A 26,192-nucleotide genomic window follows, 5' to 3' on the forward strand; every position below is an offset into this window, starting at 1 on the left:
TCTTTCCAGCTTTGGGATGGCCTATGAACCCATGTGAGTTATTTATAGAGCCCTTTAGAAAACAGCTTTCTCCAGTTTCTGCAATTTTGATGACAGGAGCAGCTTAGGTTTCATCAAAAACAAAACACCCCCCTACATGATTGACTGGGGTTCATCCCACACCCCTTAGAAAAGCAGAGAAGCAGAATTGAGGATTAGGGAAATTTGGGGCAAAGCCAAGTCATAGCCTTAACATTTGTTGTGTAAATAGCTTTCCAAATACTTTTTGCCCAAACTTGCCTTTTTTTCAGGCTCCAATACAGACAGTGAGGGCATTTCAAGAAATTCTATAGGGTGACTTATTGATCAGGGCAGGATCTCATCCATGCTTCAGGCTGCCTCACTGTCCACCCCCAGAGCATAGAGGTGTCAGCAGCAATAATATGAAAATGGGAGGGATCACAGACAGACCTCACAAACCCACTCAACATATTCCTAAAAAGATTAATTATTCCCCTTAAACAATTTAGTCTATTAAAATAAGTAAAATTGAGTACTTTCAAAGCAAGTTTGAATACAAAATATTTCTTCATAAGTGCTTTTTTATACCCTTGTTGAAAAGGCTCTGGTGTCCTTTATTTCCAAAGCCTTGCATCCAGGGGTACCACCATGTAACTATGCTCCTGAGACACAGCACAACTATGAAGACTTGTAAACCAACTTAAACATACCTTGCATAAAAGTGCAAACAAAAAAGTACCTCCATTTTGTGCTTATTTTCATAGCTGGCACGGCTTTCATGAGGCAAGTCACTGTGTTTTACCATAACCTCTCCTGTTCCAGCATGAGACATTCCATTTCCCTTTTCAACTATTTTCCCCCTATTTACTGAGTCCCTTGAGTGGGCTCCTACTCACATTCCCTCTGAGCAGGAGCCTGGGTCAAACTGGTGCAATCCTGACTAACAAGATGCAATCTTAACTAAAAAATAAAGATAAAAATCAAAGTCACTGATAACATTTTTGTGAGCCACATCTTGAAGTCAAAAGCTATCAGAGCTATACGAGCACTGATGAGCGCTTTTGGGGCAACAGTCACTCTATGCTTTGGGAGAGAGTACAGATTCATGAGCTCCACACGAGCACTGTTTTTGCTATTTTATATATAAATATATACATAATTTATATATATATATATAAAACACAAAATAGAAGTGAGGGCTCCATTCACCTCATTCTCCTTTGAGGCACAATGATAAAACAGCTCTTTTAGGGATATACTTCTAGTGCCACAACAACTCAAGCTCTCTATGTTCCTGCAGAAGCGTCTTTGCTTACACTCACCAGAAGCTCAAGGCTGATAAGGTCACCAACTTGGAAGCAAGGAAACAACCAACTCCGTGGTTCGCATTGTTTGAACATTTATTGCAATTCAGTGTCAAAAAAGTTTTTACAAAAATACATTACTGTTTGCACAGAACAGCTGTAAAAATCAGTTGAACATGCAAAGGGCAAAGAAAAAACTGTGCAAATTTATAATGGAAGGATTTTAACCACACAATAATATTAATACATAATTAATATTAAACAGAAATCTTAATATACAAGGGATACTTTTCACTTCATGTCATCTCTAGTTACATCTTTAAGGAAAAACAAAACAGAACACATGTTCTCTTCATATATAAGTAGGTATTTATAATTATCATAGATTAGTTCCTAAAGATGAGCATATTTGCTATTTCAAATTAAAATGTTCTCTTGGCAGCAGACCTGTTAGCATTCTGTGCAGCACATAATGGCTAAAGAAATGAAAGTTCCACCCTCATAGGAATTGCTCTCCTAGGAGAGCAATACTTGGTCAACAAAGGGGGAATCTCTGGTGTTTAAGCTATACTGGAGACAGCACACATCAAGGACAAGATGGATTTGTTCTCCCTAGGGCCAGATCCTGCAAAGCTGATTTGCTACCAATGAAATCACTGGAGGAAGACATGGGAGAGAGATCTGGTACCAGTAAAGGCACTCACACAGCCCAGCAGCCACATGCTGACAGCTGCATGGAGGGCTGGCCACACCTTCAGAGCCTTTAACAAGCCTCACTATAAACAGTGAGCTGAGAAAAGCAGCAGAAAACCAGGGTCCCAAACCTTGTAACAGGGAGTTTTATCAGCCTGATCAGCCATCAGCTCCACAGGGTCTATGTTTTTGCAAACAGGCCAGCCAAGAGCATGGCATCTTAATTTAAAGCTACATCTTTTTGGCAAGGTGCTGATCTACAGGGAAGCTGTGCAACGGGTTTGTAAGAACCACCCCAGAGGGCAAGTCCGGTGTGCTGTATTGAGCAGGAGATAAGCGTGAAACAGCATATCTGACTTATTAGCTGCATAACAGAATCTGAAATGTTCCTGCTCTAAATCAAATTTTAGCTATTAAGGGCCAAGGAATTTTCTGGGCATGAAAAGCTGGTTTAGTACCTGCACATAGTCTAGAAAGCAATAGCTTTGCAAGACTAATTAAAGTAAAACAGAAATGGGAACACAAAACAGTTCAAAACCTGGGGCAAAGAAAAATAATAGAAAATGATATTCTCATATACAGAAAGTGGCAGGGTGCAATTAAATGTTTACATACAAAGCAATGTCTTCAGAGGAATACATGTTTTCCTAATCACTTTACAAAATTAAAGGATCTAGAAACTCCCACAAGTAAAAAAAAACCCAAACAATATAAGAAATGCACACATTTTATGATCAAACTTTACCATACCATAGTTAGTACAAATGGCTTAAGGTATGTACAGCTGAAATTGTGCCTCTTGAAGTGGCTGTCACACTAAAATGAACTCCAAATACTTGCCTCTTCTGGAAAGCTGAAAGAAAGATCTCTGGGATCTCTCCCTTCCTAAGCCTCCTCCCATGCATGGATCTACTTTTCCTTTTCACAGCACCACACTCTACACTGTTGTACCAGCTAACACATCCTCTGAAGATAATGAGATTTTACTGGATATGCTAGCTGGAGAAAACCCTGTGGAGAGGTAAACCCCTTCCTTTCCTAGTACAAAAACTGATGCATGTCTAATGGTCACACATCAACTAACTGGAAGGTGAAATATCACTTTCAAAGAGCATTCTATTTCCAAAGTACAATTAAAAGCCTGTTTTCCCTTCACAACAGCTTTGCCACAATTGTCCTAAGACAAAGAGGTCCTTTTTGCACTGAGCAGCCTTACACCATCCTGCCTGGAAGCCCCTGTTATCATTGCCAACTTTATTACTCTGCCATCCTGGGTGAAGCAGGTGCCTTTGCACTGCTAAAATACTGGTTGCTTTGTTTATAAGTGGTAAGGCAAAGGTATTTGGATGCAACAGCTTTTAGTTTTTAATACAAGAAAACCGAATTCACCACAATACCTCCCTGTACCAGCCACTCAAGTAACAATGAGTCTCCCAAAGAGATCAATGTCTCAGTTGCTGTAGCAGAAGGGTAATGACTGAGGCACTGACTGAATAAGGCTTATTCTGTTTCTTGTTTAGCCCATTTTGTTCTCTAGCACAGTAGTTGCTTGATTTTCTGCTGCTTTAGATACTGACAGCAGTATCAGAGGACCCTGCACAAGCAACACACCAGTGTCTGTATGTATTAACATGTCTTCAGCACTTTGACCCTTTAAGATCTACACAGCGCTAAGAAATAAAAAAACCCCAAACACTAAAGTCTTATAAACAGCAGCCTCGGTTGCGCATTAACTGTGCTGTCAGCATGACCCATACTCTCTGGGCAGAGGACACGGAATAAACACTTCACTTAAGACCACTGAAGGGCTGATAGGAGCAATGGTGGGAGCCGAGACATTCCCAAATTGTGGCTGAACACTGGGATTTTCTGTCTTGCTGTGCAGGACTGGATTCAAACCTGAGCTCAAAATCTACCCAGTGTCACAGTCTTGCAGTGGGTAAGTGTCACCTGCTAAGCACAGACTCAGACTAAGCAGAGCCCCCCAGCATCTCATAAAGAAATACTGTTGCCTCCCCATCACAACAGGCTGGCTCACTACCAGTGGCAGAGGCACAACTACAAATCAAACCAACCCCAAGTCAGTGCTGGAAACAGGTGACACTGAAGGGTGTGGGACCTCTCACCGCTAGAAAAAGTAACTACAAGAATCTCCAAATACAGCAGCAATGCTTCACTTGCAGATTTCTGTCCTCAATGTCCTCATTTACCAAGCCAGATTTCAGCCTCAGCTACCCCACTGCCATCAATGTGGGAATGAAAACAAACTGTCCTCTCTCACAAATACCCCCCCACAAGCCTGAGTTCGTTTGCCCAAGGTAACAGCTTTTAAATCACTTTCAGTTGACAAGAATATGACCAGCAGGCTTATGCTTTCCACCCACAGTCAAACTGATGGATGGGTCCATCAACACCAAGATAAAGCTCCCTGTCGCAGATTTGGTTTCTCCTTGTCTGAGGAATGCCAAGCACTGGGTCACAGCTAAGGCTGGCATGGACTCTCAGAGCTCTCTGAAAGAGCAAGAGTTGCATTTGCTGTTGAAAGGCAGGAGAAGGGCAGTTCTTGTCAGCATTTTCCCAATTTGCTCCTTCCCAGGCTTCCTCCCCCACTTCCCCATTGCTCCATCTAGAGGCATCTTTTTTTCCCTTTTTGCATCTCTTACAAGAGCATGCAAAGTGATTTAGTTTGCAAAAATGCAAATACTGTCAATTTTTAAAAATATAAACAGCTGCAGAAAAGTGTTGAAAGTCAGTTATAAAAATGTAAAAAAGGAACAGAATATTTAACAATAATTAACTCAAGTAGTTCTTCCTGAATTGTCCTGAGTACTCCTCTTCCTCACAATTCTTTGTTCATAGTCACACACAAGCCATTAAATGTTCACCCTCCTGAGGCATCCTGCCGATATCATGCACAGAGAAAGTGCTATACAGGAAATCTACTGGCAAACAGCAAACACTTTCCACTGCAGGTTTTCAAATGGTTACGCAAGCTGGATTCTTCAAGCTCCACTGTAAGGAACAGTGAAGTATTGTAGGCAACAAAGGAGATGATGGTCACAGTGAAGTTAGGAGTTTGGCTACTTCCTCCATAGGACTGAAAACTTAGCTCTAGGCTAGTGTTAGAAGATCCTGCAAATAAGGTCAGCACTGGAAGCAGAAGGGACTAGGCTGGGTCTTTGCCATGCCCTTGGCACAGAGAAATAATGGAAGATGTCAAGTGTCATGTTGGAAATCCCTAGCTCACACCAGTTGTGACTGCTGTTTTTAGGAAAATGCTGACCTATTTCTTCATGCTGTCTCAGCCATCACCCTAAAATCCAATAGTCTGAACTTAAACTGATGCTGCTGCTCTTCCAATGACTGAAACCACGTAATTTCACCCAGTTTTTCCTATATTTTACCAGCTCCAAATGACTGAATTCACTTGACAGCAGTGGGAATACAGAGCAATGTATATGTTGGAAAATCAGGAAAACGTGGGCTTGAAGAACCAGATACTAACCTCACCTGGGATTTCAACCAGTGCTATTAACCTAGTGGAGTCAATACAAATTTACATTGCAAGATTAAATCCAGTCCTTTGTTTCCTCTATAATTGAGCTTCCTCCCTTTTAGATAATCGCCATTCTTGCAGCTTCTCTTTTCCCTTTTGCTTAGTCTTTCATAAAACCAACAAATTAAAAGAGGATGGAGTGAAATCTTAGGTATTTATATGGTGCCTATCATCTAGGCATTCAAGCACTGAGTAGAACAAGAAAACTAATGTAAAGAGGTAAGCATTAATACAAGAAAAGATGCTTACTATCACAAACATTTCCCTTGAAATCATTGTACAAAATACAAAAGTTCACATTGTACACTGGATTTTTGTTTGAAAGGTACTCAATCTATTAGAGGTAGAAAGTGGTACGGTGCGATTCTCTTTTGCAAGTAGGCTAGAGTTCTACCCTAAGTATTTCAGAATGTGTCCTTTTAAAAAACAAAAGTATTAAACTTGTCACAGGGATATTTTTCATAAATAGTTTTAAAACATCATATTTATAAATATGTATGCTAAATAAAATCAGATGGAGAGAGAGTTCAACAGTCCTAGCCTCGTATTGCTTTGTTAGAAACAAACCAAGTGTTCTCATGGTTGAGGGGCAAATTCCTTTTTAACTTCTAAAAACAAAAAAATGAAGTTTTTTGCCCTGTATCTTGTACTCTGATCATAAAAAAGGGACTCTGTACAACATGCTGCATTTATACACCAGTCCTGTGAAAGTCTGTATTCCTCAAGTGCTGCGCATCAGTGAGCAATTTCACCTTTCATCTCCGAGATCCTTTTGTTGCTTGACTCAGGAGCTTCAAACACAAATATTTACACTATTTACAAAAGGAGTGTCCATGCTCAGTGGTGTAAAGCATCCTGTAAGAATCACGTAAGCTGCAGTGACCCAGGTTCAGAACCTGAATAAGTTGATAAAGTCTTGCGGTGAAAGTGAGGTGGAGCAAGTCTCTGGGTTGTTGGCTGTGCAAGGGTGATCAGTACCCTGGGAAAGGAGAAAACAACTCCATTTAGAGAGACTGTGGAAAGGGCGCTAGAACATCAGCCAACTTAGCACTGCCCCTCTGGCAGACATCTTGATTGCAAATAGATAGAGCAGAGCCCAGAATAATATTTCTACTCTTGCCAAAGCAGACAGCTCAGAATTGGGCTTCATATTTTAGGGGCTACTGGCAAGTCATGGGAAATCAAGCCAGCAAAGATCCAATTCATTCTTCTGAGGGAAGAGAGGCCAGAACCTACAATGAGCTACAGGAGTTTAACTCCAGAGACACGCCTTGGATATCACCACTGTGGACAGCAGACTGTCCTGGGGTATTTTTTAGTCATTGGTTCTCTCCTTCCAGCTAATCCTGTTGCCAAGACCTCCACATAACAGGTAGGAGGGGCTGCTGGCAGTGATGATTTTTTGCAGGCAGCTGTACAGTATGCCCATCTCCCTCCCCTCTGGCCTTGATGGCCACTACTCTTGTTCAACGTAGAGCAGACAAGATCTTTGAAGCAGAGGAGAAAAGGTGTTAATACCTAAGGGAGGATTAATACACAAGAAATACGGTAATGCAGGCAAAGGAATTGCAGCACCCTAAACAGCTGCAATCAGAAGTAGCACTGAGTGCCTCATGTCCCATGATCCCAGTTGAGTTCATCCCACCAGCACCCCATACCTTCCAGGACAGGATGTGGCAGTGCCTGCACAGCTGCAGCGTGTCACCATACTGCTCCTTCCGTGGGTAACACCTTATAAGCTTGAAGTACATTTTTTTCCAATCCAGCTGTCCCTTGTCAGATAAAATCAGCCGCTTGCGAATCTTAAAGAAAAAATTGTAGCAGGTCAAATAATGTTGGGTTGTTTTGTCTGAGCACTGTTGTTTTTAGTTTTTGTTTTTACAACTTCTGTTGCTCTCCATTCCCTTGCATAAAGGGTCATCCTTGCCAAGAAAACTCCTGCTCTGAATATCCAACTATAACCAGCTTCTTGATGGCAACAGCCTCACCCAGTACCATTATCAAAGTCTATTTCCATTTTGCAAATATAAACATACAAGAGCCTGAATTCTGGGAGCTATTTTCTGCTACTTTAGCCACTGTTTCTAGCTGGCAGGACAGTAAGTATAATTGCATTTAACAATTTCAGAAGTTAAAGTATTTTGCTTTTTCATTGACTCTTAAGAGTCAGTATCACATTAGCTTGGGAGACACCTGCCTTTCTTTTAGGGCTCATTAGTTGCAGAGAGCAGATTTGAATGTACTTGTTAGTAGAAGTAACTTCTCCAGCATTGCTTCCAAACTCAGATTCAGAGTGAGCAAATAAAGCAAGTCAGCAGAGAAGTCTGCAACATGGTCCCTAAAGTACAGAGCTCTGGTACAAACAGCCCAGACATTCACCATAAACAGAGAGGGGGATTTTTGTTTGCTTGTTTGAGTTTATAAGACCCCAGATGATCTCCAGCCTACAAAAGGCCAAAGATGTTTACACAGGTACAATGTGGGTAGCAGCAGGGCTGATTTCCACACCCTGTCCTGTCACTCATGAAACAGCTCAGAGGGGATTTTCTTGCTCTAAAGGGCAAGAGAGTACAACTTATTGCTCATGGACCACATCCATGGATTCTCTCAGATGGTGTCAGTCCCTGGGACATCGGGGTGATTGCTGGAGCCTGCCTGCACGTTTTCCCAATACACGTGGGGGCAAGGAGCAACTGCATGACTTGCAGTTGTTACCACCTGGATTAGGGTTGAAGTTCACCATATGACTAATTCCTCAGGCTCCTATTTCAGGAATCATTGCTGTGGCATGCAAAACCCTCTATATAAATCACCTTCACAGCCATTCTCATACCAGCCTGTATTATGTTTGCAGCACAGCCCTTAGATCCAGGGGATAGTCAAGTAAGAAGGTCCTAGCCATGTTTGTTCACTTGCAAGTAGGTAACAACAAGCAACTAATAGCAGTTTGCATCCTTCCTTGTACCTGTCTGTCTGTGAAGTGGTACTGGCAGAGTTTCTTCCACAGCAGCCGGTCTTCGCTGAGCACTTGCAGGTCTGGAGCCACCTGACCAAGGCTAACCAGGTCTCTCCCATCACTCAGTCGCTGCATGATGTTCAGTTGTAAACACAATGGCAGGTCTGTGAAAGTGGTTCCTTTAAAGGGAGGCTGGAAAAGACAGACAAAACTGAACTCACAGGAAGCTGAAACCCAAAGCAATTCTAGTTTGCAGGAGAGTTACTGCTTTTTAAGCATTGCTTTTCATGCAGAGAATAAGCAGCAGTTCCCTTTTCTGAATTAGCAGACATTTTACATACAGACATTTGACCTTCTGCCCCAGAACAGTTTGAGACATCCTCAAGAATGGAGACATGCATTTGTATTACACTAGTTGAAAGCAGAGTTGCAGTCTAAGCCTCCTCCCTCCCCTTCTTGTCCATCCCACATCCATACTCTTCAGACTCTCCTCCCAGAAGCACCACCACCACCTTTCACTACAGCAGCACATGGGCTACACTGTGGTATCTGCTATTAACCATCCAAATCTCCCCACTATCAGGGACACTGGCATAACTTCAAGTTCAGCCTTCTGTTACACACTGCTGGGAATATCATGCTCTTCAGCCATGTGTTTTAGCTTATGTCATCACAGGATCCTGTAACCACAGCAGAGGCTGATGAGTACCCACAGCAGGATTTTCCCTGCATGGCTTCCCAGGTCTCTGCTGGCAAGGTTAACTTTTCCTCAGCAAACACTTGAAGAATTTGCTCCTTTCCCACCAGCTGCAGCCATGGTTTTCCAGGCTATTCAGCCACACCAAAGCCCACTTTAGCCTAAAGACCCAAAAGCCATCTTCATCCCCATTCCACCTTTGCCAGGTCTACACAGTCTAGCTTGGACTGTTTTGCAAGTCCACATGGCAGCACAGCTCCAGGACAAACGGAGCACAATTGATCAATGGGTCCCAGACTTATAGGAAGTCCAAGGCACACATGGAAGCAAGGCATCAGCAAGGACCACAAACAAGGTTCTGGCTGCTCCAAAACCAGCCTCAGCCTTATTAAGGCAAACAGCAGCTTTTAAGATTGGGCCCCAATGAGAAAACAATGTTAGACAGATGTGCCAAGTTTATCATTTGCCCTGCACAGAGATGCTGCTATTTTAAGTCACAGAGTTATAGCACCCGTCTCACAATTGGCAGAGCTATTAACTGTTTCAAACAAGAAGCACATGAACTGCCATCAGCAGGGGGACACTGCATGAGGCTGATTTTAATCATATAGTCTCATCTCCAGCCATCCCACTGCATGTGAAACTCCAGGGGAACAAGTACATCTGTACCCAAACAGCTCCCATCAGTGTCCCTGTGACCAGCCTGCCTGGGTCATGTACCACTGCCTGGTACCTGCAAGGACCACAGCTTCTCAATCAAGGCATCATTTCTGGTCATCACCACCAGCAAGACAGGCCTGAAACAACCCCTCCAGCAATGAACTATCTTTGCCATCTCCACAGATTATCTCTCCCTGTGACAGCTTTAACACTGCACACAGAGTTAAGCTGCAAGCACACTGCTTGGTTGTAGGTAGATGCTTTCTCAGTACCATCCACAAATCCAGACTCTGCATCTCTGCCCGTCAGTGCCAAGTGAGATCATATTTTGGGGTAGGAAGAATGCACTGGAGCATTGGATCACTTCCACTGATCTCCCTTGCCAGCTCATCTCTTGCACTCACCTGCACTTTCTCTACCTAAAAGCTTTGCTAGGGCACAAGAGGCAGCACTAAGCTCAGAGGCTCTTGAGTCAAAAACACCCAAGTCTTATGCTTGTCTTATTTCTGACAAAACTAATGTGACTCAAAGCAAATCCTTACAGGCTTTCTAAGCCAGGGCCAAAGACTTATCTGCTACTTCTTTCCCTCAGTACCCTTTCCAGGACTTTTCAAACATTGCTTTTTTTTGGAAGCAGATATTATATCAGAGCACATCACTATGGTGTCACTTTCTGGACAGAGTTTCTTTCAAAGCAGCTCTAGCACACACTGAATATTTTGCAAGTCTTTTTTTTTAAGGTTTAGATCTTGGCTGTTGCAAGACATTTCCCTCTTCATAAACACCAGCAGCACTCAGTGCACACTAAGCAACCGGCTGCGCAGAGCTGCTCTTGTTCTTCCTTCGCCTAAACTCAGATGGTTTTATTCTAGCTTGATCTTAAGTCATCTTTAGTGGCATGATTTTTTTTTTGTTGCAAGCTCAACATCTGTCTTATCTATTTTAGAAAAATGTCTGTAAACCTACATAAGTAAGTCTACATAAAAGGCAGTTCTATTCACAAGCAATATTTCGAGGCACTTCTGCCTGCACAGAGTACTTTGAAATGCTTATCTGGGTTTTATGAAAGACCTGCACTGAACTACTGAGTAGAGCAGCAGGAGGTAGGTCCTGACCTGTGGGGTGCTCTCAGGGGAACAGCTGCACAGGGGAGATGGCCCTGGCAGTGCTCAGACACAGGGCAGCTCCCCAGCTCACAGACCTGCTGTGCCCCAGCAGCCGCTCTTACAGTAAGGCCAGTGCTTCCCCTGTGGGGCCAAGGGAGCTGTAGCCCATCCTAGGACCTGGGAACTAGGAGGGGACAACAGGGGTTGGACAGAGGTCATCATCAAATAAAGCACTGATGCTTTTGCGGCTCTTCAAAATCCCTCATACTCCCCAGAGTTCATCCTCTCCTGTATACTGCTGCCTGCGTCACTCACTGAAAGACTGGAAACTGCTGTGTGCCCAGAGAACACAGCCATTTGAAATGCTGAAAGCAAGCCCTTTGCATAATCCTTTGCAAATGCCTCTGTGGTTGACCCACCAGAGAAAAAGGTGCTTTTCACATTTCCTTAGGCCAAGTGAGAACTTTACAGTCCAATTCACTGCAGAAAAGTCTTACAAGAGGTCAGCACTCAGGGAAAGCTGTACCATTTCTGTGGAGCAAGTATCCATTTGAGGTGGAAAAAGTGTCTAGACATGGTTCTGGACAACTGGTTGTAGGTGTCCCTGCTTAAGCAGAGGGGTTGGACCATATGCCCTTCAGAGGTCCCTTCCAACCTTGGCCCTTCTGTGATTCTGTGAAGTAGAACAAGTTCAGATTTGATTCCCATGCAAAGCCAGGTAAGGAATTTATCAACTAATACATCTTTCCTATCCCCACAGATGCTGTTGAAAACAGATGTTGTGAAACCAGGACTCATCTGGCTGGAATGGGCAGCTCCAGACTACTGGAATAATCATTGATATTTTCAGCCAGGAAGCATGAAGTTATGCAGCTATCTGGAAGTTTGCATTTAATTTACAAGTGAAACAAATCAAAACCTCTCAACTATCTGATGAATAAGTTCTGAAGGCAGTTTCTCAGTTTAAGAAAGAGCTAGAAAGAGCTGACTTTTCATACTGAAGCCTAACCTCTGACTACTCTCAAGAGGGGGAGATGGTTTCCTGCCCAGCTCTGTTTGCATAGCACTTCATGGCCATCAAGGGGTCAAACCACAGTCTGTGATCAGTTACAGTAAGCACACTCCTGCCTTCACTGGGAGGCATCACCCAAATGAGAGCTGCTACACAAGAAGGTTTCACAAAGGAGCCCCATTATTTTTAGCTTTCAGGTTGTGTGCTTACCCTGGTGATCTGAATGTTGTTCAGTTGCTGCTGCCAGTGGAGAATGCTCTCCATCCTGTGCACCCACATGTTGATGTTTCCAACCAGGACAGACTTGCCAACCCGTTGAACTAATGTGCAGAGGGAGGTGTAGAGGGTCTGCAGCAATTCCCGTATAAGCCTGATGTTCTGCTGATCTTCAAGGACTTTGGAGGAAGAGAAAAGGTTAAAAATGGGAACCATCCAAATCCTTTTCTGAGCCTACTTGTTTCTCAGTCAATTCATCTGTTATAACCTCACTTGGCCTGTCAAGAGAGCCAACCTGCACTTTTCTCTTTACAGGAAAGCACTTAAACATCAGCCAGACACAGCAGGTTAAGCAGATGTGGTATCTGCCCTTTCTGCAGCACTTCCCCTTTCCAGCCACTGGCAACTGGCCAGCTTTCCCCTCAGATACATCCAAGAGGCTATGTGCACCTCCTCATCACCTTCCCCAGGTGACTTGCAGGGAAATAGCTCGGGTATTTCTCATGTATACACACACTAACCAGGCACTTTCAATTCCCAGGCATCAGCCAGAACAAAAGCATCAGGAATGGAAGTGGCACATGTCAATCACAATTCAACCTCCCAGCAGGTGAAGACAGCCCTCGAGCTTGCCCTTCCTCCAGAGCAGTCAGAGCACTTGATGATACAGTGAATTGGCAGCAAGGCAGCAGAGACTGCACATATGCCAGGCTGGAAGCAGGAGCAGCTCTCTTCTGCAGTCAAAAATAGGACTCAGTAGGAAGCAGAAAGGGTGGTAGCAAGGAAAGTTGGAGAAGGAGGAATCGCCTCCCAGTTACCTAACAAAATACAGACATTTCCTCCCACTCCCACCCCCTAGCACAGTCCTTCCACCAAGGGAAAGTGGGTAAGTGGAATTGCACTACAGAATTAAACAGTACTGCCCCTCTCCACCTGTCATGCATTGCCTGACTGTTGCAGAGGATGTGGTTCTCACAGTACAGCAGATTAAATCAGCCTCCCCCTTACTGTTTGTTTCTTACCTTTCTGTACCACTTTTTCCAAAATGTTCATGTAGTTTTTCTGGGCAATGCCACTCAGTGACGTCAGCTGAGACTTTGCTATCAACTCCAACAGCTGTGGATAAAAATAGAAGTTGCAAGCCTTAGAGCACAGAGATACCTTTCTAATCTTGACTCCTGGTCACATGACACAGCAAAACAGTCCAGAGGCTTGTTTGCAGCTTGAAAATAAAAGGAAAACAGGACAACAGAGCCGAATAATACAAAAGGGGAGGAGAGCAGAGGCCAAATAATTCAACCCACATTGAAAGGAATGGGGGGGAAAAAGGCATTCTAATGATCTTCAGGAGGAAAAACCCCTTGATTTCATGGTTCAGAGAAACCACAGAGCAACAGCTTCTATTCACACTGAGGGAACAACAAACAGTAAACGTCACCATCCTTCACCGGGGCATAAACAGGCAGTGTTATTAGGGAACACGAGCAAATGCCTCTTTGGATAGAGATATTATTGATGGGCCATTAATGAGAATCAGACTCCACAATTTACGTCAAACTCCTGGGTTGCATGGGTTTTGTCAGAGTGCTGTCACCACAACAGAAAGGTTAAGCACCATATTAAAAACAAACCCACAGCCCCTCCCCCAACAAACCCCTGTTCCCACAAGGTTTCTTCCTCTGTTCAGCTCATACAGCTGCAACACCAAACCTCCTTGTCCCGTTTGTCCCCTAATGGTAACATCCCCTAATGAAAACCTTGCTTTTACTTTCAATTAGGATTTGCTTGCCATCACTGATCTCCTGACTCACATACAAGCCAAACACTGAATTTGGGCTGCAGTTGCTAAAGGAAGCATTTCCCACAGGGCAGTTGCCCTCTCCTCCCCAGCTCTACCACCACAAGAACAGCTGGGTAAGTTTCCTGTGGATCATGCTCTGCAGAACATGTGGCCTGTGATCTTCCAAGCCTCCCTCCCTTCCCCCAGCATTATATAAATACAGACTGTCCACGTGTCAGTCCATTTGTTTTGGATGTACATAGACTTCTGTTTTAATTTAGAAAGGAAAGGAAAAACCCTTTATGCTACAAATCAATCGACACATTACCGCATGACTAGCTTATTAATCCTTTATCATCTCTAGCTACAGTATCCCATTGCTGGCACAGCAGAGAGCCCAAAGGAGGTGCAACTACTTGTGTCAAGTAACTAAGATGGCTTTTGACAAGACTTGATAAGTCATGAGCTGAACTGTTTGCCCTGCTACAAGAATGACAGGAATGTATCCAAAAAGTCACCCCATGAAGCACGGGGCTCAGGGAGATGTATTACTGCAGTCACTCGCTTCCTCTGCTCCCACAGGCACTGGCTTGCGACTGCCAGTTCGGAGCAGTGAATTTGCCTAGAGTGACCGATCCCTTCTTCCATTTATATTTCCAGGCAAACACCATCATCAGATGGCTTTGAATTTACATTCTATTAATATCTTGCACCTCGCATGACCAAAAGAAAACAAGATGGAAAAAACCCTGCGCTAACTCTTGTGAAGGGTAGGCTGCTTGTTTTCTTGGTGCATTTGAGGGAAACAAGAGATTCTGGAGAGCTGGGTAGTATTTGGTGCACAGGCATCAGTGGAACTTCTTGCTATATCAGCTAAACTGAGACCACAAGTACTGGATACCCCTAAAAACAAGGTAGTTAGCAAGATGTTTGGAAAGTTTTACAAAAATGTCTTTTCTTAATTCCTGAAATACTGGAAAAGGATGAAAAAAATATCTGTGTCCTAAAGTAGTATGTAATACTTTGCTTACACTAAATTATTTAGCCTTCAGACCTTTGATTATAGTGACAAATTGGCAGACTCCATCTGTACATTAGCCACATATACACCCAGATCAGCTCTTCTGTGCATAAACAACTGCTGCCTCCCAACTGCACTGTTCTGGAGCTGGCACAGGGACAGCTTCCTCCAGGCTGGGTGTTAGCAATGTTGTGCCTGTTACTGAAAATGCCAAAATGCACCCAGTGATAAGCATCAAGTAATGCAATGCTGCAAGAACTAGATGCCAGGACTATTCTTTAAGATGAACAAGGACAAAAATCTGAGCTCCTTTAAGAACACTAAATTGGTACAGTATTAATTTAACTAAAGGAACAGATTCAAATTTGCCTTGTTTGTGTTTATCAAGATTCAATTTATGTTCAGTGAACCAGCTCAGATATCATGTGTCACCTCTCTTCCCTGCAGCAATAAACACAGGATGAAATTCCATATGAAAACTATGTTGTGAATACTTCTATGACTACACTACTTCCAGGGACTGCTGGCTGAAGCCCCCCCATATCAAAAGATGTTTTTTACTCTTCCGTGCTCATACAATACACAAAACCCCAGGTAAGCAATACAGTTCATCAGTGCTCCACATGCTCCAGTGCATTGAGGGTCTTTTAGTGTTGGCACAGACCCAGCAGAGTAGGATCTCTGTTAATGGATGGCCTAATTGGGGTCTACAGCATTATAAAAAAATAAATCAATGTCGCCACTTGCATAATACAGACTAAAAGCAGGCTGATGAATTCAGATTAATGCTGAGTAGGGTAAAAAGGCTGGAGAGCTGCAAGCATGTGTTATGATGCAGTTGCATTAAGTCCAGCCCACGCTCAGCTGAAAGGGACAGATGGTAAGAGAGAGTGCACAGGGCAAGGTTAAAAGCAATTTTAAAAGGCCTGCTTTTCAAAAACTAAGCAATTGCATTCCAGCTGATTTTAACTGGAGCTAGGAAGTCTGTATTACCTCCATAAAATAGGGTATTCCCAATGTTTTCTGGGATCTCAATTCACTCTTTCAGCTCCTCCAAAGCTGAAAAAGAGGAATGGTACCTTGCCCAGAAAATGCTTCCTACTAGCTCACATCTATTTTGTTTGTTCTGAGGTCCACCAGAGCCATAGAGGAAAGGCAAGAGATGCAATGGGCTACTACTCCAGAGTCTCTACAAAGCTGGCAGGAGGCAGTATTTTCCACAGCAGGCCAATAACCTGCTCACTTCCCACAAGTGTGAAAGGGCTCCTGCTCAAATCTCACTAGCACTTAAGGCAATGGGCCACTTAATTCTTATGGGAGGAGGACCTGCTCTGCTCTTAGAGTGAAGAAAAATAACAGCAAACAAAATAGTGCCATATGGCAGGGAACCATTGCTTAGACCTGCTACAGCCAAGCAGTGCTTCTGCCACTGTCTTTGTTTAACACTGGGTGTATGAAAAATCCATACCCCAAACAACCCACAGCTAGGGACTTAAAGCACACCAAGCCAAACAATCCTGAGCAGGCAGGCTGGATCAAGCAGAAGGGTGTAACCTTGCCTCAAAAAGGGAAATGCTTTGTAATGATTAAGCCACAAGTCTCAAAACTACTGAAGCGTAAATCCCCCTTTCAATACCCTAAACTTGCTATAGGGAAGCTGGACTGCACCCTGTGGGGGTCCATAAGCTCCTCATGTTTGTAGATAGGGCTCCTCACACATGGACTGCTTAGAGGAAAATTCCTCCTCTAGCCTCTCCTTGCTCTCACAGCCTTTCATTTTCCACGGCTGAAATGTCATATCGGCCTTTGGCTAGGAGGGAAAGCAAGAGCAAGGCGAGTTATAATGATTTACAGCACAGGTGCTGACAGATCTCCACAAGAGAGCATCGAGCTGATATTCTTTCAGCACAGCATAAATTCAGGACTCCTGGACCTAACTGCTATGAAAACTTAAGAAAAATTTCAGACACTACTTCAGCAGACTGTGCAATACAAGACCATGTTATTCCAGATGAGCTTTGCCCATGCAGCTTAACTTGACCTAAGCTATTATGATCAGAAACAGCACCTTCCCTTGAGATGTTACTACACAACCGTCATATGACAAATCTTTCTGAAGGAAGCAGCCAGCAAAACCTCACTGTCATCTGAACAGAGTGTTCCCGAAGGGGAATCAACAGTTTCTGGGCTGCAGGCACTTTTGTCTGTGCTTATATTACTTATGCTTACAGAATGTTTCCCAGTCTTTTCATTATATCTGTAAGACCAAAGAAACCAGGACTGCTTCAAGATCAAGAACAGTTTGGGTTCTCTGGGTCAATCACACTTCCTTACTAAGTCTAAACAGGAAGCATTGTCCTGTAATATGCAAACAGATACTACAGTTTAAAAGATGAGCAAAGACCAAGTCATGGCACGAATACCTACCCTTCGCACTTCCAGCACTCCATCAGCAGACTGTCAAGACAAGATTGATGAAGGAAAACTTCTTCCGCTTCAGCTACATGAACTCACTGGCTACAGCTGATGGTATCTGCCCACCAAAAATACCTGCCAAGCTTCTTGCAGCTCACATCACCTGATTTGAAGGACGTGCCCATTTTATCAGTGGACCCTTAGGAACTCCGAGAACCTAACTCCAGGATATCTTAAGCAGCAGGCTCATTGGTATGACAAATTCAGCACTGAAAACACTGTAGCACTTCAGAGAAATTCAGAAAGGAATGCTTTAAGACACGCAAGCCAACTTGCAGCCTGAAAGCCCATTTTGCTATCAGTGTTGATGTAGCTCTACAGGGCAAGCTCAGGTGTAGCCAGCAGAGTCTCAAGCCTGTAGCTGTTCCTCTCCTTCTCCTACAGATATCCTCTTACTCTCCCCCAGGCCTTCAGCTCTAAACTTCCCCCCTTGGAAAGCATGTTTGATGAATTAAGTAGCATGACATTAATCAGATACACTGAGAAACGGGTGGAACTAGGGAGAACAAGCAGAGGGAGGGAAGGGAAAAATGTTTTGCCTGCCAATGTTGAAGGCATTTTCCATGTGACAGATTGTTCATCTGTATGCTCTAGGAGGCCTGCGATTTGCAAAGGACCATAAACAAGATCCACATCTACGCAGAGCTCTTCATGAGTAAATCTGGCACAAAAGGCACTTTATGAGCTACTATCGACCGGAGACTTGGCCGATACAAGCCTTTCATTTTAAAAAGTCAGTTTTATATTTGATCCATGGTACCAGGTTTAATATCTTCTTTAATCTGCCAAACCACAAGTCAGTCTCAATTAGGAAGCTTTATCCTTCTCAGTTGTGCTGTATCCTTAAAACTACTAGGGGGAAAACTACTCTTAAAAGCTCAGAAGAGGTAATTTATAGAATCAAGGACACATGCTGACTTCCATACAGAACACCACTATTTGGGATACACAGCAGATTTGGGATGTTTCTGTGAAGTCCTCATATGAAAAAGGAAGGTCAGCTTGAGCCTTCCCACCAGACTACATGGACTTCACTGAAATTTAAGTTCGCTCTTCAAAAACTTTAATGGGACTTCTGCTCAATCACTGCAGTCCATGCAAGACACCCATCACATCAGGCTGAACAGCAGAAGCCCGGCACACAGCACAGCACAACCTAAGGACATGCTTAGCAGAGGTCTTTGGAGTTCTTCATTATCATAAGACAGAAAGTCTGCCAAAAGAATCTCTGGAGCACCAAATACAAGTTATATTTTATTTTCCTCCTTTACAATTGACTTAAGGGTTATAGCCTTGGCACGAACTATTTCTTCCACAATAATCCCCCTGAAGATGACACTGCTGCATATGTATATCTGATATAAGAAAACACCGAGTACCTCAGTGCTGCTGATCACCTTCTCTGTACAAGCAGGAATACAAGCTGTCACAGGACCAACAAAATGAGGACAGCCTGAGTTTCCATGGACTTGTATCCTGCTTTTCCTTCCCCAGAATCCCCACTCCCTGCCACCACCCCTGCAGTGGGACACACAAGTAATTGCCAGTGCCATCCCTGCACTGCAGGTGGGTAGTCACCCCTCAGTGCCTGTACCCTTCCCAGCACAACAGAGGGTTTCACAGGCTCCTTGTCAGCTAAACAACACGTGACCAAACAAAGGTGAACTTGCTCAGATCACTTCCTTAGACACTTTTCATGACATTTGACTCAAAGGGAAAGCAACACCATAGCTGCTTGTTCCAGAACCTAAAACCTGAACAGCTGGTGCCTCACCAGCGATCAACTGCTGATGAGATGTTTATGAACAGCCTCAAGTCAATAACAGATTTTAAGCTTATTAAATTCCAAACCTTGATGAGCATTCTGAAATTTGAGATCAGTTTGCAGATCACATACTCATGAACACACAGCCTTTGGGACAACAGTTCCCTCAACCATTACCACCCGCCTTGACCACCCAGAGCCAAAAGAGAAACCCCAACCTGTTATGCAAAGCCACAGCAGTGGGAATCTGGGGTTGATGACTCCTTACCAACTAATGGAGTCACAACTAACCAAATGCTTCATGCATTGAAACCGCTGCCAGTCACATGGGATTAAGAACAACCACAATCCTTAACAGAGAAGTTAAGATCAGTGTCTTCAAGTATAGCCCATCCTCTCATTCCCAAAATGCTCAGCCCCCCAGAGTAACTCCTATACAACTTCAAAGGAGACAAACCCCCATGGCCCTTGCAAAGCTCAAGTCTCCATGCAAAGAGGTCCCCACTGCTCTATGGTCTCTACAGAGAGCCCATGCTCCTTTTGGGGCTACAGGAATCACATTTAGAAGCTAAACCGAGAACTCAGGAATTAAAGGCTAAGTTTTCTGGGTTTCAGAAGTGAATTTCACAACTGAAAAGCAATAGGAATGTTAGGCTAAGGATGGCCCATCTTCTACATTACCACCACCTCCCTCCCTCTCCACTTAACAGAACAAAGGAGACGTTTTGGCAGTTCATCCACCCAGCTTCCATCGACTACTTAATGCAGTAAAGGCTGAAACCCAAACTTGCATGTTTGGATCTCTCTTCTTTGCCCATGCTTCCCATCACCCAACTAGCGCTCAGTTCAGAGGCTCCACCACCACCACGGCAAAATAAACTCTGGCCTTTTACTCACCCTCACAACATAGTTGAATCGCCTGGAGTCCAGGATAGCACTGGAAAAGTCAAGTCGGTTGAAGGCTTCTCCCAAGGTGCAGTAACCATGGCGCTGAGAAGAAAAAACAGACTGGGTCATGTTTTGGCAGACATGAGTCCAGACAGCACCAGGAAGACGTGACCCAGGGCAACTCGATTTAGCAAGCTAGTGGGTACAAACCATGGGACCAGCTCACGGACAGAGGAGGCAGGCTGTCTCCTGCAGAGCCACACTTACTGACGTCAAGAGTGAGCATGGCCCACTTCAGATATGCTAGTTTCTCAAGACTGACCCATGCTCGTAACCCATGAATTTATGGGTGAGAATAAGCCACACATTCCCAGCATTCAATATACAGTGTGAGTTCAGAGCGGTCTCGTACAGCCGCTTCACTCCATGAGCATGAGCGAGCCATTGTGATGAATTCCAATGATTTTCCATGTTAGAGTTGTACTGGGCGACAGCCAAGAACAGTATTACAGCTTGGTCTGCAAATGGCTTTTTTTTTTTTAACCGAGGGAAGCAAACAAGTCATATTTTAAACACATGTACAGGGCCTTGTACAGCAAGCCCAGGCTCCCTGATTGGGGCTTAAAATCATTGCTGAAATTCCAACCACAAGCCAGGTCTTTCACTTATCTCTTAAGAGCTTCTGCTGATTTATATCCGCACAGGATCTTCCACCACTTGGAAAAAACAGTGGAGAGGAAACAACCTATGGTAGCACTCACCTCTTTTGTGCTCCCCTTGTGAACATAGATCCACTTCTCCTGGTGGAAATCTGTTTGGACAAAGACACATTTTGCTCACTTAATCTTTTACCTCACAGAGGGCTGGATCTTTGCTCTGCTCACAACACTTACTGCCCTTTTAGCACAAATGAAGTTACTCCGTGTTCACACCACCACACCTGAAACCAAAACCAGCAACTTGCTGAGCTGTTTTGTTTCCATACTGTTTCATTTGATACAGTGGCCCTGAGCCTTAGATAAGGCTTCTGTTTCAGTGGCACAGCTCAAGACTCTAAATGTTTAATGTGCCAGCCACAGATATACTATAGCACCTCCTCTTCTCTGGTCTCAGACAGTAAGTGTGCCTGACAGCCAGATTCTGTTGTTATTGATTTTATTAACTATTCATTACCTTGGTTACCTGCTTGGGATTAAATGTCAAATTTGAAGTTGAACAAAAATGTCATGAGACACAAGGAATACAAGAGAGCTTTTAGCAGTGAGGTCAGGATCAGAGGAGCATGCTTGTGCTTGCAGATAACTGGCTACAAAAGCAAAACCTTTTGGGACCAAAATTTTCCTATTTCTGATTGCCCCTCCCTTCCCTCAGAAATGGGAGTTGTCCCATCCACTCCCCAAAATAGCTTCTTTGTACCCACCACACACTGCTAACTCAGTTTGCAGAACAGTCCTTACTGTAACAGTTATGCTCCCACCCCATTCTAACACGGGCTTCTAACTTTCTTCCACTACACACTGGCAATTCAACAGTAAGAGAAGTCCTCTCTCCATGCTGCTAGACTCCTTTCCTCAAAAGAAATACTGTAGTCTTGGAGTCTTCTCCCACCTAAGGAAGCAGCAATGTGTTTGTCTGGTACTGCAAGCCCAAGGACAAGCCCAGCCTCACTTACAGGCACGCAGATCCTGCATCAGGCCCTTTTAAATAGCAAGTCACAGCAGAACCCAGCCAAAAACTGTCATGGTAACATTTGTTTGTTCAGAGAACAAAATGCGCAGAGGGGCTTGCTTTTGGCATCAGTTTCTGAAATCCTGGGGGATGCACAATGAGTTAGGAGCAGTGTGGGAATTGTAACTCATTTCCTCTGTGTATGTTTACACTTGCAGCCTTTGCATCTAACTCCAGTACCTATCTAGCAATCAGAGCAACACAGACCTTGCTGTCCCTGCAGGCTCCCTGGAGTCCTCCCACAGTGTGCCATCTGAGACCCTGGCTGCTCACTGTGCATACAGAAAGACTTCAAACCTTCCATTGTTTTGAGCGAACTGAAGTCCTATTTCATTTTTCATGCACTCCGCACACAGAGATAGCATCAAAGCTCACATTCAGGCTTGTAGCCTCCAGTGATGTAGGTTAGTACTCAACATGCATATGGAAGGAAGAATAAATTTAGCCTGTTGTGCAGAAGGAAGTCTATGGGGGGAGGAAAAAACCTGGAACTAGTTCATTTGAATGTACCATAGGAAAAAATTACCCTCCTTCTGACAAATACAAATGACAAATTTGATCACAACAAGCACAATTCCTCAGAGCAGGGATTACTAACAGGGCATAAATCTTCATGTTAAACTGTATCCAAGTTCTCTGCTTAGGTCAAACATGGGCGCAAAGCCCTTCAAGTCGGTCTGGATGACTCCTCATGTACCATACAAAAACCATAGATATGAAACATTTTCCACTATCCTACACCAACTTTTTATTTATAAAAGCCCAAATAGACATCTTACATTGAATCTTGGCTTTGTTATTCAGCAGGTCTTTTTTCCTCTTCTTGGCAGCAACATCATAGTTCAGACTGTTGAAGAGGTTCTCCTTGTTGTGATCATCCTTTTTACAAAAGCTGTGAATAACAGAAAGCAAGGATTCTGTTTATTTCTGCAGTCTCATGAACACTGCTTCCCTGCAAGGAGAGGAAATACACAGGTTTGCATTGTGAGCTCCAAAGCTGCCTACTTGCAGGCTACTCTCGCGAAGTCTGCATGCAGTTCTTGTATCCAGTAACAATATTTTCAAATGAGCCTCTAGTGCCTCATTTCTGTGCTAGCTAAGAAAACAGACAGAAGCAGGTGATGCAGATTGCACAGTTTGGTCTGGTATACTGCTGGGCACTACCCTTTTCCTCCATTTGATCCATCTTGATCTTTAAGTAAGACCATATCCTCCTATTGTAGGCAGTAGATTCTTCTGAGCCAGTCAGACTTCTATGGAAAGACATATTTAGACATCTCCCAGGACATATTATGTTCACTCAAAATACTTATTAACAAAAGTCCCTAAAAAACCTTCTTTCAAGTTTACAGGAAGAGCTCAGCTGAGGTTAAGACTTGGCTGGCGATTTGCAAACCCCACATAGTACTGGCTGTATAAATTAACAGCTAGGATCTCTTGTCCAAGACTGCCCATCTTCTGCATTTGCTGGAGCTCTGCTGTGACCATATTATTAGCAAAGGGAGCAATAACCCCCTATTTTGTTCAAGGGCAATGAAAGACTACCTATAAAGAGGCTGTGCATTAACATCTCCACATTCTGCAAACCGGCAGATCCAAGCAGCTATGTGAAACTGAGAAGCCCTTGGGCAGCCACAGGGCCATGGTGCAGATGCCTGGGGGTGGCAGTGGAAGGCAGTACTCACCAGGAGCTCTCGGCAGAGGCCCCCCTGCAGACAGCATGCTGCCCACAGCTCTGGGGATGCTTTACAGGTGTTAGGGAGAAGACAGACAATGCATCCAGGAGAACAAAAGAGATGTTCCCACTGCTTCAGCAGCTCAAAGGATGGGAGGTGGCTGTCCCCAGGTCTGAATTCTAAGAAGGACCCCAGACACCTCACTGACCCTCTCAGCTGCTGTGGAAGCACTGGGCTGGGACACCCCTAGAGTTCTGACATGAACATGCTGCTGCTTGCAGCACTGAGCAAATTTCCTCTGTGACAGCCACAAGGGCGCATACAAAGCCAGGCTGCTTCCTCTGCAGACCTCATGCGTGCACTGTTTAGCCTCAAAGAAAGTTTGAGCACTGTACTGACTGACACCAACAGTTATGCAGCACAGGCTCCCAAAACCTGCAGGACAAGGCTCCTTGTTTCCCCCTGCTGATAAGCAGGGTCACCAGCCCAGGCCCACAGTCAGGAGAGGGAGGTTTGCTGTTAGCATAGCCACAGTACCAGCATGCAGAGATGTCAAGTGACCAAGCCAGAGTTTTAGCCCCATGAGGGGCCTGGACCTCCTCCAGCAGTGTACAGATTGGAGTCTTCGTTTGGCACCTGCAATTGCCCCAGAGGTGAAGGAAGCCTTCCCCAGCTTCAGGACACTGCAAGTCTCAGCTCCCCCTTCCTCCGAGTCCCCCTTTGCAGAGCTCCACAGCCATGGGGAAGGCACCATTTCTGCAGGTTCTACCATTGCAGAGTGGGAATAGCAACACCTTCAGGAACTGGCTCAGAAGAACCTAAGCCCAAGAACAGAACAGCACAGCTGAACGTTTCCTTTGTCCATGTGGCTTTCTGATGGGGGAGACCTAAGCCCCAAGAACAGAGTAGGGCAATAAGGAAGAAGCTGTTTTGAGATGTTCAAGCCCATTATTTTATCAGGGCAGTATAAAAATCAATAAAGGGCCTGGTCAACATTCCCCATGCAGTGACAAAATCCAAGCCCTGAACAGATCTGCTTTAAATCTTACATGCCAACAGCACACCCTTAACTGTTGACTTCCTACTGAATGACTCTGTAATCTGAAACCTTCATAACAACAGCAGTGGATGAATTCCAGTATGGGAGGCAGATTATTCCCTTGTTTATGTGCTGCCAGGTTTACACGCTACCCAAGGCATCTTCATAAGTTGAACAGTTGGACATCAGCATCTGGCACTGCAAGGACCTCAGCCTGGGGCCAGTGTGTCCCCTCCTTGCTTTTTGATGGGAAAAGGGATGTATAAACATGTGACAAACTCAGTATTCCCAACACAATCACACCACCACCTGCCAGACATTTTTATAACTATTTACAAATCAAATGTTTTGCATTCTAAACTTGATTTTTATTTACAGCTTGCATAAAAGAGGGCAAGAGACCTGCTACACAAGCCTCCTTGCACAGTAACACCTCAGCAGGGGCTCACAGTGAATCCCGGTTTGCTCCAAGACCCTTTCGTCATGGGCCCCCCACCCCATCCCTTGGCCGGGTTGCAGCAAACCAAAACGTGACTTCAGGCAGCTGAAACCAAGGCGCAGTTCTGCAAGAAAAGTTTGGTTTTGACAGAAACGATCTGGCCAGGGATCAGACACCCCCGCTACCGCCACGGCTTCCTGCCCCCATCCACGCAGCCCGCAGCGCTTCGCCATCTCAGGGGGTTTGTTGATGTTTTGCTGCCTGATGAGTCAAGCTGCACGGAAGGCTCATTACTCATGGTCCGGGGAAGGTTTATGGCTTATAGGACCCATCCTCCTGCTCCAGCCCGAGAGCCAGGGACGACGGGGAAGGGCTGTTTTGGAAGGAGGAGGAAGGACGACACCTCCAGCTCGCCCTCCGGCAGCGACGCTTCCCCCGGGCCGTGCGGGAGCGACCGTTTCGAGAGCTGCACTCGATGATCTTTTCCAACCCGAACCATTCTGCCATTCCCTTTTCGCCCCTCCCTCGCTTTCCCACCCCGTCCCACAGCCTCCGTGCCCGGGGGCCGAGGCAGACCCGCCCGGGGCTCACCGGAGGCCCCACGCCGTGGGCACCGGTACCACCGCCCCCCCCGTTACCTGCTGATGTCACCCACGTAGCCGCCGCTTTTCTCGTCGAGGAATCGCGTCCAGCCGTCAGCCGTCTTCACCCAGCTCTGCCCGGGGGAGCGCCAGTCCTGCCCCAGGAACGGCATGGCGGCGGGACGCGGGGGAACGAGATGATGAAGAAGAGAAAGAGGAGGAGCAGAGGCGGCGGGAGGGCCGGAGCGGGGACGCGGGGCACTGACGCGCAGCTACCGCCGCGGCAGGTCTGCGGGCGCCGCGCGCTCCGCGCTATTTATGCGGCGCGGGGCGCTCTGTTGCCGGAAGCGCGCGCCTGGCCCCGCCCCCGCCCGCCGCACGTGGCGGTGTTTATCGGCACCGCCCCCCGCGCTCGGCAGGGGGCGTGGTCAGGGGAGGCGGGGGCGGCCGGGCGGACAGGATGGGCGCGGTTACACGGGTGAGGGGGCGTGGCCACTGGGCGGGGGGCGTGGCCTCGCTGCAGGGGGCGTGGCCAGGGGCTGCCTGTGGGGGCAGCAGTAAAACCCGTGGCCGCCGTGCTTCACAGACTCGCAGAATGAC

At 45.2% G+C, this 26,192-nt stretch overlaps 2 protein-coding genes and 1 long non-coding RNA gene across 3 annotated transcripts in view; 2 read left to right on the plus strand and 1 right to left on the minus strand.

The window, feature by feature from the left end:
* NTAQ1 (N-terminal glutamine amidase 1) overlaps positions 1 to 12,097 on the plus strand; it is a 35,139-nt gene extending 23,042 nt beyond the window's left edge. Inside the window, exon 6 of the mRNA XM_069854620.1 lies at positions 11,733 to 12,097. Within this exon, the coding sequence (XP_069710721.1) occupies positions 11,733 to 11,806 (74 nt within the window). The 3' untranslated portion in view covers positions 11,807 to 12,097. The remainder of the gene's footprint in view (positions 1 to 11,732) is intronic.
* Positions 1,383 to 25,898, minus strand: FBXO32 (F-box protein 32). The gene is made up of 9 exons (XM_069854616.1): positions 25,650 to 25,898; positions 22,637 to 22,749; positions 20,891 to 20,940; positions 20,139 to 20,231; positions 13,223 to 13,316; positions 12,195 to 12,379; positions 8,519 to 8,701; positions 7,212 to 7,355; positions 1,383 to 6,532 (listed from the first exon to the last, which is right to left on the minus strand). Exons 1-9 carry the CDS (start codon positions 25,763 to 25,765, stop codon positions 6,443 to 6,445), a joined length of 1,068 nt encoding a protein of 355 aa, XP_069710717.1. The 5' UTR covers positions 25,766 to 25,898; the 3' UTR covers positions 1,383 to 6,442.
* LOC138719383 (uncharacterized) lies at positions 13,071 to 14,883 on the plus strand. Its single transcript, XR_011337209.1, has 3 exons — positions 13,071 to 13,086; positions 13,979 to 14,114; positions 14,641 to 14,883. It is a non-coding gene; the product is annotated as an uncharacterized lncRNA (long non-coding RNA).
* Positions 25,899 to 26,192: the final 294 nt, after the last annotated feature.

Source organism: Phaenicophaeus curvirostris, chromosome 3, assembly GCF_032191515.1.
Source record: "Phaenicophaeus curvirostris isolate KB17595 chromosome 3, BPBGC_Pcur_1.0, whole genome shotgun sequence".
Taxonomy (NCBI): domain Eukaryota; kingdom Metazoa; phylum Chordata; class Aves; order Cuculiformes; family Cuculidae; genus Phaenicophaeus; species Phaenicophaeus curvirostris.